The sequence below is a fragment of the Melospiza melodia genome, chromosome 3, assembly GCF_035770615.1.
Source record: "Melospiza melodia melodia isolate bMelMel2 chromosome 3, bMelMel2.pri, whole genome shotgun sequence".
NCBI classification, from domain to species: domain Eukaryota; kingdom Metazoa; phylum Chordata; class Aves; order Passeriformes; family Passerellidae; genus Melospiza; species Melospiza melodia.
The window spans coordinates 70,431,828-70,450,593 of record NC_086196.1 but is presented as its reverse complement, the minus strand read 5'-3'; the positions used below and the strand labels follow the sequence as shown (position 1 = coordinate 70,450,593).

The 18,766-nt window shown below is 41.5% G+C and overlaps 1 protein-coding gene across 1 annotated transcript in view; it reads left to right on the top strand.

Annotated features, from left to right (window-relative positions):
• USH2A (usherin) overlaps positions 1-18,766 on the top strand; it is a 374,541-nt gene that overhangs the window by 329,168 nt on the left and 26,607 nt on the right. The window contains 4 exon segments of the mRNA XM_063152181.1: positions 11,734-11,961; positions 14,280-15,258; positions 15,261-15,795; positions 16,760-17,078. Of these exon segments, the coding sequence (XP_063008251.1) occupies positions 11,734-11,961; positions 14,280-15,258; positions 15,261-15,795; positions 16,760-17,078 (2,061 nt within the window).

Below are 18,766 nucleotides of genomic sequence, written 5' to 3'. Positions count from 1 at the left end.
AATAAAATTATTTTTTATTGTTTTCTCTTCAGGGGTTCAAGACAGATGATAATTTAGATTTTCTCTAATACTAGTCTGTGCTAGAAATACTAGACCCATGATGTACCAATAGATCATGAGATTTATACTATAGTTGTAGCTTAAGACAGTGACATATTTAAGTGCTGTGCTTAATGTTACTGGGAAGTCCAGGACTAAAAAGACCGAATAGAGACCCTGAGAGCAAATGGGAAAGAAAACATCACCTTTTTCCACCAGGTAAAAAAATAGTTTGAGTTCTAGTTGCCCTGATGTCAAATACAGTACTGCCTTTGAGCAAAAATAGAGTTGAGAACATGTGACTTTTAAAATAAGATATTTTTGAAACTAAAATTTTCAATAGATTTTTATCATGCTGCAGTTTTTCTCTTTTTTTTGGGTCCTGCATAGAATCATCACAACAGCTTGACTTCCTTTTTAAAGAAACCACTGTATTGCTATTTGGTTTGAGGGTATTAATGGCAATTTTAAGCCACTTGAGTAACACTTTGTTCTCGACTAACATGATCTCATACTGGAGATCACGTCCAGCATGCTGGCCTGCGCATGGAAATTAGGAAGACATTTGCTTCAGTATTAACTAAATAGTCATTTGCTTCAGATTAACTAAAGCAAATCCCTCTTCTGGTTGGATGCCCTCTACATTCACCGTGTAGTTTTGTTCTTCTGCTTACGAAGACCCTGATCCAGCATCCTTGAAAAGGCAAATGGAAGTTTACATTGATTTAAAAGTCTTTTGAAACTGCTGCAGTTCAACTTCTGAAGCTGTGAATGGTTTCGTGTTGCGTTTTAAGAAACAAGAAAGAGCAGACCTGTATGGTCTGTTGCTGTGTGCTGATTGAAAATGCTGTTACTGCCTTTATTTCTCTTTGAGTCTTAAGTGAATTTAAGAAAAAAAAAATCACAGCTGTGAATTCTATGCACTTTGGATGGCACATGTAGGCTAATCTGTCTAATCTGTCATGAGAGAGAGTGTGGCTACTCCAACAGGCCATTCAAAACAGGAGTTAAGCTTAAGCATAAGACTTTCCCTTTGGAGAGGCCTCCTTCCCTCTGTGCAGAGTGTAGGGAGGAATTGAGGACAGTAGCTACACAAGGTTTGGGTCAGAATGTAGGAGAACATTGTGGCTCTTTCCCAGAGTGCCTATCCTCATATTTGGGCCCTTAAATATATTTGCAAGTCTGTCCCAAAATGACTAAATTGTAGTAATTTCTCTTTGGATTGCTCATTTATAACATGCATACATGCAGCTAATCAATAGGTGAGACAGTGAAACTGGTGGATTTACAGCTTAGTATGCTGGAGTCAATAATGGGCTGAAAAGACATTTTCAATTCAGAAATCAGCACAGTATGTTCTTTACTAAGCTTACGTGATCTATTTTAATTCCTCAAGTAACTTAAATATCCAAGAAAAATACAGAATCCAAACTAAACTTGTTATGCTTCAGTTTTCAAGTAATATTTCGGTATTTACATATTTCATCTCTTCCCTAACTGATCCATCTGGCTTGTGAAAGCCACAAGCAGCTCAGACTCTTCTCTTTTGGCAGGAGCTTTGCACTGAGAAGCCCAACCCATGCTAGGAAGGACTAATGAAAGGACACAATGAAAGTCTCTGTTTTATTTAGGCATTAGTGTTTAAAGTGAAGCTTAGCTAGCTGCTTTCCTTGCTCCCACTGCAGCAGACATAGCTGTCTGCTGTTCTGTGTATGTATATGAATCCAGTGTTCACCTGACAGCACAGAAAATGGGAATGGGCAGTCTGCAGACACAGCTTCATATGCTGTGTCAGGGTGAGTTTCTTTCCAAGAGTGTGCCCTGTAACCTGAAAGTAGAGGGAATTGTACCCATGTGATCCTAGGAGGATCTGGATGTTCATCCATCCACTTTCATTTTGGCTTACTTGGTTTCAAGACTTTAAACCTGGAAGCAGATTCTTTTCCAGTTACTCTGCCAAACTCCATTGCCACTCTTTATTTTTGTCTTCTTTTCAAGCCTCTCCTCAGTGTGGAGTTGATTCTGAGCTTTCATATGGCAAGACACAGCTGCTAAGGGACATGGAAATACAGAATTTGTTCTTTATTGGACATCCTTATTTTCATCAACAGGGCAGTCCATGGCTGCTGGAGTGGGAAAACAAGATCTGTGTTCCTTTTTACCATCCCTGTTACCATGGGGGCTTTTCAGGCTACTCATTGCCAGGCACAGGGATCCCCTGTAGCAATCCCTACTCCAAAACTAGGGGAACATCCCAGAAAGATCTGTAAGGAAAGTCTCAGATCTCTGCTCAACCTCTCAGTATTTTGATGGGAAGCTGTGCTTTGCTGAGGAATATGTCCCTGAGTGTGCACCTAAATGTGTGCCTCCAGGCACAGGAAAGAGAGAAGTCATCCCTCCCTGCACAAACACTGTGTGCTTCTGGCCTTCTGCTGGTGCCTGCTATGTACAAAAAGGTGCAGAGCAAGTCCCTTTTTCCTGGTTTATACTGGCACAATTGGACTGCACCTTTCCCAAATGGCTGCCTGCCCACTTTCCTTTACTTTAAGCCAGTCTCTGCTTGGAGTGCAGGTATCTTCATGTAGGAAGTGTAGAGCATTGAGGAAAGGAATGGAAAACCTGGTGAAGAAAAAAGCCTTTTCAGAGATTGGAGTTTGTACTTTTTGGCCCTTCATTTTTTTAAAATACCCAGTTCATTTTAAGGGTGACTTTTTAAGTTCAGTCACATACTCAGACTACAACTTGGCCTTTATAATGTAGCTCCAAGTAAATTGTTTGTGCTTACCTTTTAATGTCTCTCAGAAGTGATTACATACAGAGCAGGCAACGTTTGAATGAAGAGCTAGGACTGCTCAGTACAGGGCAGAGAAAAAGGAATAAAAAATAGGAAGTAAAACCCTTTTAGTCTCCTTTAAAATGCTTCCTTTATTTCCCATTGTGTTGGCAGAAAACAGGGATTTAAAGCTGTGAATTGCCTGGAGGCTGTGCTATCTTCCTCTACTTAGCAGCAGTTAGAACTGCTCTTTTTTTGCATGTATTGGGTGAGAGAGACAAGGACTCAGAATGATTGAGAAAAGGGAATAAACTAAGCTTGCATTTAACAATATTTTGACACATCTATTCTACCTGTGTAAAATGGGATCTACACCAATAACTAGTTTCCTGAAGCTGCACACAGGAACACAGGGAGATATCCTGAGACTTAATTAATTAGTGTTTGTAACATGATGTGAGATCCTATGATGAAAAGTCATATATAACTGCAAAGTCCTGATTTTATGGAGCACAACTGACATTCAGTGGCATTTTCAAGGAAACTGATGTGGGAGTTCACCTGCAATCTGTGTTAAAATTCAAACTGCCCTTGTACAAGTCCCCTTAAAGATTTTCTTCAAACTCTTTTTTTCTCTTTACTTTTCTCTTTCGCTGTTATGGCTGTTTGTGCAAAGGCAAAAACTGAAAATAATTGCTTTCATAGAGGAAAACCAAGGAATCTTTCCTGTCTGTCTTCAATTCACCAAAACTACAGCCAAAGTCTCTTTTTCAAATTTTACAGAAAAGAGGAATTTTGAGATACTGCACCCAGGTAATTTTAAGATCAGGTGGAAAAGGTTTTATAGTGTTCAGAGCTACTTCTCCTCACATTATCGTACATTATGTTATTTGGAAGGAGATGAAGAAGATCTCTCTCATGGCCCACATATTTGAAGTCAAAAATGTAATAGGGGCAATGTGAATTCATGTAAAACAAAACTTCAGATGAAACCAAAAGCCACGATATTTGGTCATGAGAAAAGCACATTCTTTCTGCAACAAAATAAAACTGTGTGCCATATGATACCTTGAGTTGGGAAGTTCATGGACATAAATTACCCATTTTATGGATAACAAAAACATTCATGGTTTCATTACATAGTTTTATAAAGCTTCTACCACTCTGGACAGTATTAGGGAAAAAAAAAAAAAAAAAGAGAGAGACTAAGAAGACTGATGTGGCAGTCCAGATTTTGTTTGTTCTGATTCTGGCCATCAGCCAAAATATCAAATGGAAAATACGGTTTATGGCATTAGGAAAAAATATAACATTAACCCCCTAATGCTCCATATTAAGGATGTACCCCCTACCATTTGCAGGTTTGAGCCCTTAGGCTCTAGCTGCTGTTTGACAGCAGCAGTGGGCTGGTTTTTTTCTCTTGCCATGTCTACAGACTATGGAGTAAATCCATGAGAGAAACCCCATTCCTAAACGTTAGCAAATAGTGGATGGAAAGCCATTGCACATCAGGAGCACTGCATGTGGTACTTATATTAAACATGATCTTGGAGTTTAGCTGGATGAGTGCACCTAGTAATGGAGAGGCACAAACTCCAACCAGCTTTGTGTGCTTGACTTCCCTGCTTTTTACCTTCCCTGAAGATGCATTTCTGCCCCAGATTATAAAGCTCCACCTGAAAGATGCTTCATTCCTATTCCCCTTGTGATCAAGGCAAATTGTGAGTTCTGCACTCCCTGATGTGTTGATGCAGATTCCCCATTATGTGGTGGGTGAGTTTGGAATGGCACACAAATCTCCCAGCTCAATTCTGTAGGGTTTGATGTTGCCTTAATATCCTGCTGCACTTTACATGCCATGAAGTCTTTGCTGATGAAGCTGCTCTCTCCTCTCTCAATCCCACCAGCTCTCCACAAAGCACACCCCACTCAGCCAAAGATCAGGACATACAAGCTATGCACATTTTTCCAAGGGTGAAGCATAACTGGTTTTTGTTGTGATTCAAGTATCTTATGTTATGCTTTATTTTGTCTCAAACAGTACTATTTCCTTTCTTTGAGACGTAGCCCGTCCTGTTTTGAAGAGAAACTTAGTCTAGTTGTTCATGTTCAACATGATTATTGAACACAAAAGTACCATTTGGGATAAGTAGTGATGTCAGCTCTGAACTGAGTAAACCCAAAGTTTATGGGAAACTGTCCCATCATCTATCCAGTTTATAAAAAGAGCTGCTTCTTTCCTTCTACCTCATTTTCTAGCTGTGAGGAGTCATAAACATGGTTTAAAGTGGAAAAATATGGGGAAAAATAAGGTGAAAAACTGGTTTATTATACAGTAGGTCTTGTGAGTGTTGTTAGAGATAAAATATTAATGTTAGGAAAACATGTTGACATCGTCCTCTAGATGGTGCATATAGTGGAATGTCATGTCATTGATATTTTGGTTTATTTGATTTATTTAGTCATGCAGAAAGAAAAATCTTTTTTTGGATTTCAATATTTCTTAGTAGAAATTAGACAAATACAGATGGAAATAAATTTTTGAGAAGGTGCCATTCAGTGACGTTTGATGAATTTTAAAGAAATAATTATGAATAAAAAGAGAAAATGAGAGAAAAGAAAAAAGGGGAGAGGAGAGGAGAGGAGAGGAGAGGAGAGGAGAGGAGAGGAGAGGAGAGGAGAGGAGAGGAGAGGAGAGGAGAGGAGAGGAGAGGAGAGGAGAGGAGAGGAGAGGAGAGGAGAGGAGAGGAGAGGAGAGGAGAGGAGAGGAGAGGAGAGGAGAGGAGAGGAGAGGAGAGGAGAGGAGAGGAGAGGAGAGGAGAGGAGAGGAGAGGAGAGGAGAGTGAATCGCACTAAAATAGCAATGTTGACTTTGCCCAAAGAGGTTTTTTTTAAGGTTTTACCATCAAAAGTGCAACATCATTGGTGTTTTAAAAGTGTACTGCTACCCAAAGGCCAACTTGATTTTATTTGATTTCATTTTAATGTGCAATGCGTCCTAGTTTTCTTTGTGTTGCTTTGCTTTCAAATCAGAGCTGGGGATTCAGATGCCTGGTGAGACTGCAGCAGGTCCCAGGTGTGCCAGGAAAGAAAACTGTCTACTGTGAAAATAGGCAACAACTCCACCAGACAGATTCAGCTACATGCAATTGCAATGTAGTAATTTTCTATCAGCTATTAATTGCTAATCAGGTGTTACTTGCAGGTTATTTTGAATTTAGTTTAAAAAAAAAAACACCTTCTGTTTTTAAAGGTTTCTTCCTGGTACAGTCCCCAAGCCCATGCAGGACAGTTGGCACAGGACATGATTCAGTTACGTGGCAAGTGAAACAGGGTGTGCAGATCAGGGTTTTTATTAACAAAGCTGCCAGAATGGTGCTGTTAGGAAAGCATGAGAGCACTGGGTCACAGAGGAGAGAAAAGTTGTGTTCTCTGGTGTTGATGGCAAAACTACAGTTTGTCTCAAAAATAAAGTACAAGAATATTCTTAAAGTATAAAAAAAAAGAAAGCATTTTGCCAGGAATCTCAAGGAAGGAATATTGTTATGATCATGTAATCAATATTTATGTTTTAATAAGAAGCCATTTTATGTGCTTTACTTTGTGGGCTGACTTTATTCTAATCCATTTTTAAACTAAAATTTCCTATATTTATTTATAGAAAAGCAGACTCAAATATAATGAATTTTTGAATGTCATGTCCTAGCCACTGTAGAAGAAAAGATTCCATTGATCCATCTCAGGGCTGGGAAGGGAAGGGTGTCCTTTCATCCCAACAAAAGACAATTTAGATTAAAATGCCCTGGGCAAAATGTTTTAAAATTATTTCAGGTTTAATAAGGGACTATCTGGATTTACGAACTTAAAAATTTTATTTAAATATTTGTCTAGTTTTATTCTTTGGGTTTTTATTTGCCATAAAAATTATTACCTGTGTACATTTTACTGCTATTGAAGGCCTGTTGGGTCATATCAAATAATCAAGTCATTATTTAAAATTAAATATAAGTGTTGAAAGGCAATTTTAAGATTCTGAAATGAGATGCAAAGTTCTTAAAATATAAAATTTGAAGAGTGAAATTTACAAAAAAAAATTAATGAAAATTCTAAAATTATTTTTTTATACAAATTGGAAGGAAAATAACTAGTGCAACATCAATTTCTAGTAAAAATGGAAATTCTGGTTACCTGTAGGCAAGATAATTTCTGGTTAAATGAATAACATGTTGGTTTCTGTTTGACTAACCTTTAAGATTTTTCAGGACTACCATGGGAATAATTTATATTCCAGTCCGCAGTGCTACAGGAATAGACTCATAGATTACCTGTGTATCCATAAGTTATATCCTTGTGAATCTGAGCATAAGGCTTTAGGAATAGAGTAGATTTTTTAAATGGAAAAGACACAGTGTGCATGATATAAGCCTGAGGAGGAAGGCAGCCCAAAGGACAAGTAAGTGTTTGCATGTGAATTTGAGCTCAGTGCAATGTTTAGAGTGAAGGCAGGGGCTAAGAATTGTCTGGGAAATAAGAGTGAACATCAGAGTTAAGGCAGAAGTGCTCCCAGTGCTTTGCAGAAAATGGCAAAGAGTCTGGATTAGGCAGGGAGCTGGCTAAGACAATAATGACAAAGGTGAGGATAAACTGAGTATCTTTATAAACTCCCAAGCATTCCCCACACATGTGGAGGAATCTATTTGACTTCCTTGATGGAGAATTTGGAAATTTTAGTCAGACAATGGTTGGATTGATGTTCTGGCTGTCAGGAGACCATAGTTTTCTCCTCCCTTGTCCAGGGAGAGTTCCCCACTCTGCCTCTAGATAAGGGGATGTTCTACTGAACTGCCTTCCCATTGTTTATGTCCATGGGTTATGCAAGAGCTGGTTTGGATGCCTGTGCCACTACTACAATTAGCAGTGTGATCGTTTCTGATGCCACTGGTTTAGTTAGAGGCTACAGAAAGAATGGGCTAGCTTTTTATTCAGCTGTTCAAGATACCTGCCAAGCAGAGATTATGGTACAAAGAGAAGATAGGGAGGGAGAAGAAACCAGAGCATAACCTTAACATGACTGGTGATGACTTGCTGATCTTTGATGATTACCCCTGAAGAAGGGACAGATACTCACACTGCCTGTTGGGCAGCTCTTCAGTGGTTCAGAGATCTTCTGATGTGTCTGTCACAGCTTGAACTCATTCCCTGAGACCTAGGCAACTGGGTAAGCTGACCTGCCTTGAAAGAAGAGGAAAAGCCCAGAGTGACACCCCTGGAAGTGCTGCTTCATCAGATCGATAGATTCAAAGATGACTAGGTTGTGTAGTTGTATGCAGTTTAAACATTTGTGCAGGGAGTCCACCCGTGCAGAGTATTATTGACAGCTACAGATCAATGCTAATTTTTGATCATTTTCAACCTACAAAGACCTCTTGACCCTGTTGCCACCTTAGGGGCACTTCAAGTAGTCAAAAGCAATCACAGTAGGCAGTGTAAAATCATCAGACCCTTGAAGGCTGCACAGCCTTGCCTGTGCCTGGGAGGAGGACCAAGAAGTAGCGAGGAAGGCAGGCGCCTTGCATTATGGATGCCACTGCCTTTGAACAGCATGAAAGACTATGCTAATTTGTTTCCAGACTTTAAGTGACTTCTGTGTTCATGAATTAAAAAATAAACAAACAAAAAAGGCAATCTGAAGCAAATCTTGACGAATGCATTATTCATGATTCATGTTCTCTCATTTTATGTTTGGAAAAATGTGCTAAAACAAGGTTTTATTTTAAATAACTTTTATCCTAATTTACAGTGAGAAGAGTGGAATTAGTGGAGGAGTGTATTTGTTGCTGTTAACAGCTTGGGCTGCCACTGGCAGCATGTGAAGCACTTTACAGAGCAAAACCAAAGGTCCTGCCTAGAGTAGTGGTGGTGCTGCTAGAGCTGTACCAGGGGAGGAGACCAGGCTACCAAAAGCAAGGGCTGTGCCAAAGGCTGGGCTCTGGGCTACAGGGTGGGATCAGGTCACAGTGGCTTGTCACAACCTCCCTCCTCTGTCAGGTGTCCATCTCTGTAGTGTTTACATCCTAATGTTCACATTAAAATTTTATTTTGTTGCCTTTCTTTTAATGGTGAATGAAATCTGGACTGTTAGCATGCGTAAACATGGGAAATATGAGTTTATGGTGTTGCAGAGGAAGACTGGGAGAATATTCCAGACAATGATTTTGTTCCTGCGCCTGTTTAAGGCTGTGTCGTTGCCCACTGGGGCCAAAGTTACAGTGCTATCAGTGCAAGGTATATTTTACAATTTATATTTGACCATTCCAGCAGGACAGTATTTCTAGGCTGAAAATGTCATGGGACGACATAAAGTGATTCTTGAAATGAATCACTGAGTCTGCCATGCCATACTCTTTTCAGCATCTGCCTTTGAGCTGAGCAAATTCACGGCTGGCAATGGCAGCAGGGCAGGGGGAGAAAGCGTGGCTCTGTATTCTGGGAGTACGTCCCCTGAGCTTACTTCAAAACCAAACAAAACAAAAATACATGTAAACCGTTTGCTCTTCAAGAAGTATCTGTAGGAGCCAGGGATAAAAGTCATCCCTGGAAGGAATGGTTTAGCAGTCTCCAGAGAACGTGATGAACTGCAGGCAAGGAAATCCCTCCATCCTTGTTTCATTTCAAAGTGTAGTGAGGATTGTAAATAATTAAATCTTGGGGTTTAGTGGGAAAATGGTAGAGAATGCTGAAAAATATGCCAGTTTTCTGTTTAAAGATAGAAATCTAGTGTTTTGTAGCATTGCTGTCACAAAAACCCACCCAATGATGCAGCTCATTAAAAAGCAGAGCAATTGCTTTTTGTCTGATGTTTTTAATAATGTGTTTGTACCTTCAGAGAGCCTCTGTGTAGCAGTTCAGGGGCAGTAATTTAATGCTGTGTGCTCCCTTCCTCCCATCCCCACCCCCGAACCATGGAATGTAAATTTTAGGCTTTTAAAAGTTCTGTTTTGAAAACCTAATAGATAACTGTCCTCATAAAAACTATTAATACAGACTACATCCAATTGTAAAGCTAATTTTAATCATGTTTTGTGCCAACATAATTTCTGATGCCAGATTTTTATGCTAAGCATGAGCCTCGATTTAAACGTGGTTCTTTAACCTGCAGTTCATAATTTTGCAGTCAGCTGTATAGGTTTTTTGGCTATGGCAGTTTAAACGCTTCCACTTTCAAGGATCTAAGCCATAAATGTTTATTAAAAGAATCTATAATGAAATCAGGTTTGTTATTTTTTTAATGGCTGCCTTGAGTATGTTGGATGACTGAACGCACGTTGTTAATCATTAAGTACTCTTACAAAAAGTGTTTGATAGTATTGCCATCTAGGGGCTGAATGAAATTCTCCATACCGAAATAAACTGTAATTGAACAGGTGCTGCTATTGACAATATACATATGTTTTTGCTTTATAGCCCACATGCTTTCCATGTTTCTTATGACAAAAGCTATCTCTAAATGTCCCACAGCAGCCAGAGCTTTTTTATATATAATCTGTTCGAGGTGATTGCTATTTGCATTTCAGCTTATGCTTTTTTGGCAGTGATGACTGGGAATTCCTAACAAAGAATTATACTTTTTTGCATTATTAATCTTGCTAGTGTTTGCCCTGTTTAACAGAAAAAAGGAATCATTTATCAGAAAAGTATGTTTATAATCTGTACTTGTGGCATCTTCAGATTTAATATTCATAATGGTCATTCGAATGCTGTGCTATATTTATCTAAAAGACTAACTTATTGTTTTGAGGAAATAACTATTTAAATATTTATGATCTAACTTTTAATATTTAAAAAAAAGAAATTAATATTTCTTTAAAATTTGTTTCTGAGTCTGATAGCTTAACAAATGTTTAAATATTAAACAATTGGAAATGTTAGCATTTAGCAACTTAATATGACTTACTGACACAGGGAAATTGACTCCAGCTCTTTCTATCACATGAAGGCAACTGAATTCCTGCGCTCCCTTTCTTGTGGTCTATATAATTCATGCCAAAGTACAGCTAAAAAAGAGATTAAATATATCAGTGATCAGCTGAACTCCTTTTTTCTTTGTTCCTCTGATCTGACACATCTGCACAGTCTCCTGCTGGAACATGTTACTCCTGTTCTTTGTTGGTCACTGTGCCTTTTGTGACTGTTCAGAGTAATTCCATGGCTGTTTTGCCTTCCTGCCTAGATCAGATTTTGTGCTGAGGCTCTCCTTGCCCGAGCAGTGTCAGGTCTGTGCCAGATGCTCTTTGGGGTGAGCTGGGATGCCTGTGGCCCCTCCTGGCCATGGATGATGCCCATCAGGCTGCTTCCCCACCATGCCCCTCTGCTGAGCTGTGCCCTGGTGTGGCAGCAGGTCAGCCCCAGTCCTTGCAGCCCTGGCTGAGCCTGGTGGGATTCACAAATTATTTATCCAGATTAACACAGCCTGAGTAGCTAGAGCAGGACAGCATGCCTATGAAATGTCACATGTACACACAAGATGTGTAAGATTTCTGTGGAGGCAGGCATCACTCTTGTACCACAGATTTCTACATGCTTGAATCCAATTCCAGGAAGCTTCATCCTCACTGAGCAAGCTCAGACACATGCTGAATGAACTGTAAGTTGTGTCCTAGCTGAGATTCAGACTGTGGAGGACTCCCAAGGACTTCACTACAAAGGCTCCATCATAATCATATATAATTTTTTTTAACTGTAAGAATTTATTTTTGAGGCTCAGTCATAAAATACCACCAAAGAAATTCTAGTAACCAGATGGGGTATTCTGCAAAGCAGTCAGAAGTGACCCAGAGCTGAGGCCTCATTTTCCAAGTGACATAAACCACAGATGCTGATTACTTTTTTAACTAACTCAAACATCTGCATTCTTGCTTCAGGGAACAAAGCATCAGGCTCATTTATTTGGATTGAAACCTTTCACAACATATAATATTCATGTCGTAGCTGTGAACAACGCCGGGCAGGTTTCAAGCCCCTGGACATCTGTGCGCACTTTGGAAGCTTCACCCAGTGGCCTGAGCAACTTCACTGTGGAAAAGAAAGAAAATGGCAGGGCTCTGCTGCTAAAATGGTCAGAGCCCTCCCAACCCAATGGCATGATTAAGGTAATTTCATCTTGAAAGTTCACTTTTGCTGGATTAAAAAACAGAAGGGAAAAGCTGAATATCAAATTAAAACATTTTTGCTGAAAAAGACTCAATCTAATGCATTATAGTTTAAAAAAAGATGGAAGTCCTATATAACCCCAAGACACTCTGTGAGTTCTCTATGCTTGTCATTATATTAAAATGAATAATAACATTCTTGTGCTACTCTCTGACTGTAAATTTTCATGTACACTGAATCAAATTGTTCATTTAATTCATAGAAAGCTGCACATGAAAGCTTGTAATCTTACTGATCGTGAAATTGGACATGACCAAAATGTGTTTGTAGAAAACCTGGGTTTAATAGAATGTTATTCTGAAATTTGGGATGTCTTTTAGCTCAATGGTTTCAACTGAGTGTAAACCTTTACCTGCAAGGTTTGCAACTAGATGGGTTTATTTGCAGGTTTTTCCCTTAAGTGATATTCTTTAGACCTAGTCTGTGAGAAGCTTTCTGCTGGCCTGTGAGAGCCTTGCAATGAAACTTGATAACAATCAAATATAATGAAAACTGTCACTAAGTGATTTATTACTGCATTCAAAATGAAAAAAATCATGAAAATTGGATCAAAACATTCCTTTTGGATCCATGATCTGTTTGTGAACTGATTGTTACTAGCAAGAATAAGTTTCTGCATCATTGGTTAATAGTCCTTACACTATTGCAAAGATTAAGGGTCTCATTTACTGATTATTCACAAAAATTGTTTTGTTTTCCTTCCTTCCTTCCTTCCTTCCTTCCTTCCTTCCTTCCTTCCTTCCTTCCTTCCTTCCTTCCTTCCTTCCTTCCTTCCTTCCTTCCTTCCTTCCTTCCTTCCTTCCTTCCTTCCTTCCTTCCTTCCTTCCTTCCTTCCTTCCTTCCTTCCTTCCTTCCTTCCTTCCTTCCTTCCTTCCTTCCTTCCTTCCTTCCTTCCTTCCTTCCTTCCTTCCTTCCTTCCTTCCTTCCTTCCTTCCTTCCTTCCTTCCTTCCTTCCTTCCTTCCTTCCTTCCTTCCTTCCGACACTTCCTTCCGACACTTCCTTCCGACACTTCCTTCCGACACTTCCTTCCGACACTTCCTTCCGACACTTCCTTCCGACACTTCCTTCCGACACTTCCTTCCGACACTTCCTTCCGACACTTCCTTCCTTCCTTCCTTCCTTCCTTCCTTCCTTCCTTCCTTCCTTCCTTCCTTCCTTCCTTCCTTCCTTCCTTCCTTCCTTCCTTCCTTCCTTCCTTCCTTCCTTCCTTCCTTCCTTCCTTCCTTCCTTCCTTCCTTCCTTCCTTCCTTCCTTCCTTCCTTCCTTCCGACACTTCCTTCCGACACTTCCTTCCGACACTTCCTTCCGACACTTCCTTCCGACACTTCCTTCCGACACTTCCTTCCGACACTTCCTTCCTTCCGACACTTACTTCCTTCCTTCCGACACTTCCTTCCGACACTTCCTTCCTTCCTTCCTTCCTTCCTTCCTTCCTTCCTTCCTTCCTTCCTTCCTTCCTTCCTTCCTTCCTTCCTTCCTTCCTTCCTTCCTTCCTTCCTTCCTTCCTTCCTTCCTTCCTTCCTTCCTTCCTTCCTTCCTTCCTTCCGACACTTCCTTCCGACACTTCCTTCCGACACTTCCTTCCTTCCTTCCTTCCTTCCTTCCTTCCTTCCTTCCTTCCTTCCTTCCTTCCTTCCTTCCTTCCTTCCTTCCTTCCTTCCTTCCTTCCTTCCTTCCTTCCTTCCTTCCTTCCTTCCTTCCTTCCTTCCTTCCTTCCTTCCTTCCTTCCTTCCTTCCTTCCTTCCTTCCTTCCTTCCTTCCTTCCTTCCTTCCTTCCTTCCTTCCTTCCTTCGACACTTCCTTCCGACACTTCCTTCCGACACTTCCTTCCGACACTTCCTTCCGACACTTCCTTCCGACACTTACTTCCTTCCTTCCTTCCGACACTTCCTTCCTTCCTTCCTTCCGACACTTCCTTCCTTCCTTCCTTCCTTCCTTCCTTCCTTCCTTCCTTCCTTCCTTCCTTCCTTCCCTTCCTTCCTTCCTTCCTTCCTTCCTTCCTTCCTTCCTTCCTTCCTTCCTTCCTTCCTTCCTTCCTTCCTTCCTTCCTTCCTTCCTTCCTTCCTTCCTTCCTTCCTTCCGACACTTCCTTCCGACACTTCCTTCCGACACTTCCTTCCGACACTTCCTTCCGACACTTCCTTCCGACACTTCCTTCCTTCCGACACTTCCTTCCTTCCTTCCGACACTTCCTTCCGACACTTCCTCCGACACTTCCTTCCCTATCATTCTTTCTTTTTCTCCCTTAATGGACAGACCTACAATGTTTTCAGCGATAACCACCTGGAATACAGTGGTTTATCTCGCCAGTTCCTGTTCCGGCGCCTCGAGCCGTACACGCTGTACACGCTTGTGCTGGAGGCGTGCAATGCAGCAGGCTGCACTCGCTCTCCACCCCAGCCAGTGTGGACAGATGAAGCTCCCCCAGTGTCCCAGATGGCACCTGTAATCCAGGCAGTGAATGCCACCAACGTCGAACTGAGCTGGCTGCAGCCGATTAATCCAAATGGAAAAATAATTCGCTACGAAGTTATTCACAGACACACAGAGGAGACTGTTGCAGGGCACGGAGCACCAACAGAAGATGAGAAAATTGTTTTCACAGAATGTAACACTGAAAGCAATACATTCACCTATAATGATAAAAGTTTACAGCCATGGACAAGGTATGAATACAAAATACGCACCTGGAATGCAGCAGGCTACACTGACAGCTCCTGGACAGTAGCAGAGACTAGTCAAACTGCCCCAAGGGGTCTTGCTGTCCCCACTTTATCCGTGGTCTCAGCCAACCCCCATAAAGTGCTCATATCCTGGACACCCCCAGCACAGCCCAATGGCATTCTCCAGTCATACAGGCTGCTGAAGAACGATGTGCTCTATCCCTTCAGCTTTGACTCTGCTACTCTCAGCTATGTGGATGAGGACTTGCTGCCCTACACGGTGTACAGCTACGCAGTGGTTGCCTGCACCATGGGAGGCTGCTCCACCAGTGAGCCAGCTGCAATACGGACACTGGAAGCAGCTCCTGCCTTGGTGGACCCCCCATCTCTGCAGGCTGTCAGTGCCACTCAAATCAGAGCATCCTGGGCACCTCCTCAAATACAAAATGGAGATATCACCAAGTACATATTGAAATTGGGGAATGAAGAGTATTATCCTGGAAACAATTTGCAAATGCTGGTCTCTAACCTGCAGCCTTACACGCAGTACGATTTTGCATTGGTTGCCTGTACTGCTGGGGCTGCACCTCTAGCACATCCCAGTCTGTGCTGACCATGGAGGCTCCACCATTAAATATGGAAGCTCCCAGGCTGCTGGTCATGGGCTCGGAGTCCATTGAAATCACATGGAAACTCCCAGATAAGCCCAATGGCAAAATCACAAGCTACGACCTAAGGAGGGATGGTGTGCTTGTTTACTCCGGTCTGGAAACTCGGTATCTCGATTTCACCCTGATGCCAGGCATGGAGTACAGCTACACTGTCACAGCAAATAACAGCCAGGGCAGCGTCACCAGTCCCTCAGCTCAGATAAAAACCAACCCCTCTGCTCCATCTGGCATGTTGCCTCCTAGGTTGCAGGCATGGTCTTCCAGTGAGATTTTGGTGGCCTGGGATCCTCCTATCAAAGTAAACGGTGACATTAAAAACTACACAATCTCGCTCCACAAGCCTGGTGAAACAGGAAAGAAGAATTTTGACTTTGATGCTTCTCATGTTTCCTTTCTGAGACGGTCATACATAGTGGCACAGCTACAGCCCTACAGCAGGTAAGTCTGGAAGAACCCAATTGTTGAATAAGTGTTATGGGGTGGTGCAGTGGGCTGGCAGGCAGCTCAGACATCTTGCTTAAACAGATAGTCAGACCCATGGGATTGTTTGCTAAAAAGTAAATAATAAAACAGGGATTTTTTCCTTTGAATTTATAGTAACACCAACTTTATATCATCTTGATGAAGTACATAGCGTTCACTTAGATTGTAATTTATAGAAGGGATAATTCAGCACTCTGGTATAGACTCCAAAACCTGCAATCTTGTACTGGTGTATCATTCACATGATGTCTGCTATGGAGAATAAATTGGGCTTTAGTTGACAAAATTCAGGGTGGGGAGACCAAAGTCGTGGTCATAGACCATTCACAGGGTAGCTGAGCTGAAATTAATGGACCATGTTTGAACCCTTGAGCTGGAAACAAGTGATTTGTGATTAAGTGAAAGCTAAAACTTAAGAAAGGGTACCAGACTGCTACAGAAATGCACTGAAGTAATATCTTCCCCACTAATTCTTGATTATTTACCTGACCTTTCCTTATATATTTGTGTAGGCATAATTTGTGTGTGTTACATGGTTGATAAGTTTGTCTACTATTTACATATAACTAATCTAAATCCAAAGAGAGTAATAGAGGAGCTCTGCAGTTCTCAAATAACATCCAAATCATCTCTTACAATGAATCATCATTTTGCTTTATATCATCAAAATCAAAATTATTTTGATCACTTGACTCCTGCAGATGTTAACTGCTCTGAAAAAACCAAGCCACACCCAAATTAAGAATACAGTGTTCTTCCTCTTTGCCACACAAGGCACAGCACATAACCCATGTGTTAATGCAAATTGCGTGCCTATAAAAAATTCCAAAGGAGAAATGAAGAGATCTGCAGACCTCACGCAGTGTTTGTATTTGTATGTGCAGCGTTTTAATCACCAGCTCCCCTGTGTGTTCCCCAGGTACGAGGTGCAGCTGCAGGCCTGCACGGAGCTGGGCTGTGCCTCCAGCGAGTGGGCCTCGGCGCGGACGCTGGAGGCGCCGCCGGCAGCGCAGCCGGCCCCTCTCATTGAGGTACAAATGGCCCCCGGCTTCCAGTCCACGGCCTCCATCCTCTGGAGCGGCCCCAAGCACCCAAACGGGAAGATTTTGTACTATGAGCTTTACAGGAGGAGAACAACTCAAGCCCACGTAAATTTAGACCTCTCGCTGGTTTACAATGGTTCCTCAACCTCCTTCAAAGATGACCAGTTGCTGCCTTACACAGAGTATGAATATCAGGTGGGAATTGAAGCTACTTAGCAGCTCTGATTATGATTTCAGTGCACTTTGGGAACCTTACTTTACACTTGCAATGAGCATACACATCTCAATTCCAATGTTCATAGCATTGTGAAACCCACATGATTATTGTGAATGTATTTTAAAGAATTGAGAAGCTGGAAATAATTCCATACAAGCAATATATTCATTCAGCATTTGTTTACCTTAGCAGTAGGTGCCTGTGTATCATATATGTTAATGCTTGTGTACCCTCCAGAGCCTCTGCAAGTCTCTGTTGTGAGAAATTCTAGTTCTTAAAAGGCAGGTTTTTTCCCATTTTTTCTTTCTTTTTCCGTCCTCCCCAATCTATTATGAATTAATTTTTAATTTAGATCTTAGATTAATTTTAGATCTTAGAGCAGTTTACATCCAAAGGGACTGTTTCTCTTTAAATTAGTCATTAGAATGACAAGTACAATTTTTTGGTGGTTCAAAAGTGAATTTGCTGCTGATGGTTGGTGTTCTCATTTTGTTTAATATGTACCTGAAACAGTGCATTCCACCTCTTGAGCAAGGTGGAGCAATCTTTCTTTTACAGGTTCATTGGCTTTATAGGATCACAAGATAATTCATTCAGGTTGGAAGGGCTCTCAGGAGGCCATCCAGCCCAAATTTCTGCCCAAAGCAGGGTCAGTAAAGAGGTCAGATGATGTTTTGCAGGGCTTTATCCAGTTGCATCTTGAAAACCTTTGGGGAGAAGATTGTAACCTTACAGTCTGCTCCACTGCCTGACTGTCCTCATTGCAAGAAAGTTTTTTTATGTTCAGTCTGAACCTTTTTTGCTTGAACTTACACCTATTTTTTCTTCTCCCTTCCAACAAATACCATAGTAAAGAAGCAGTCTCCACCCCGCCCCATTAGCCTGCAGGACAGCTGCAATCAAGTCCCTCCAAAGCCATCTCTTGCCCAGGCTGAACAAGACAAGTCCCACAGCTTCTCTTTACAGGCCCTTTTCCAACCCCCTGATTACCTTGGTGGCCTTCCACTGAAGTCACGCTCCCATTTATCAATATCTTTCTGTTATTTGGGGGCCAAAACAAAAGAGACACTAAATAAAGGCAGGTAATCACTTCCTTTAATTGTCTGGCTGTGTTCTTGTGAAACAACTCGGGATGCTGGCCATCTTTGCTGCCAGATAACTCTGCTGGCTCGTGTTCAGCTTTTTGCCTTTAGGTCCTTTGAAGCAGAGGTGCTCCCTAGTTGGTCAGTAATGCTGACCCTGTGATGCTGCAAGAAGTTATTCCTCCCCAAAAGCAGGACTTTGCATCTGTCTTGCTGAAATTCCCATTCTCTAAGGCCTCCTGACTGGCAGATCTGTCCTTCAGCATATCAACTGGTCCCTCCAGTTTGGTGTCATCTGCAGGTTTAATGAGAGCACACTGTATAGATCAGGTTCTTTGGTAGCTCTGCTCCACTGCTATTGCTTTATCCTTTTGAGTAGCCAGAAACCATGGAGAGTTAAATGTAAAAATTTGCTTTATCACATCAGTCTATCCAGCTGCTGCATGCACACGTGTCGTAGACTCATCAAGTCACGCAGTTTGGAAGGGACGTCCAGAAGGCATCCAGCCTAACTCCCTGCTTAGGTCCAGATAGACCAGGCTCTCAGGGCTGTGTCCAGCTGAGTTTTGGATCAAGTTCTCTAT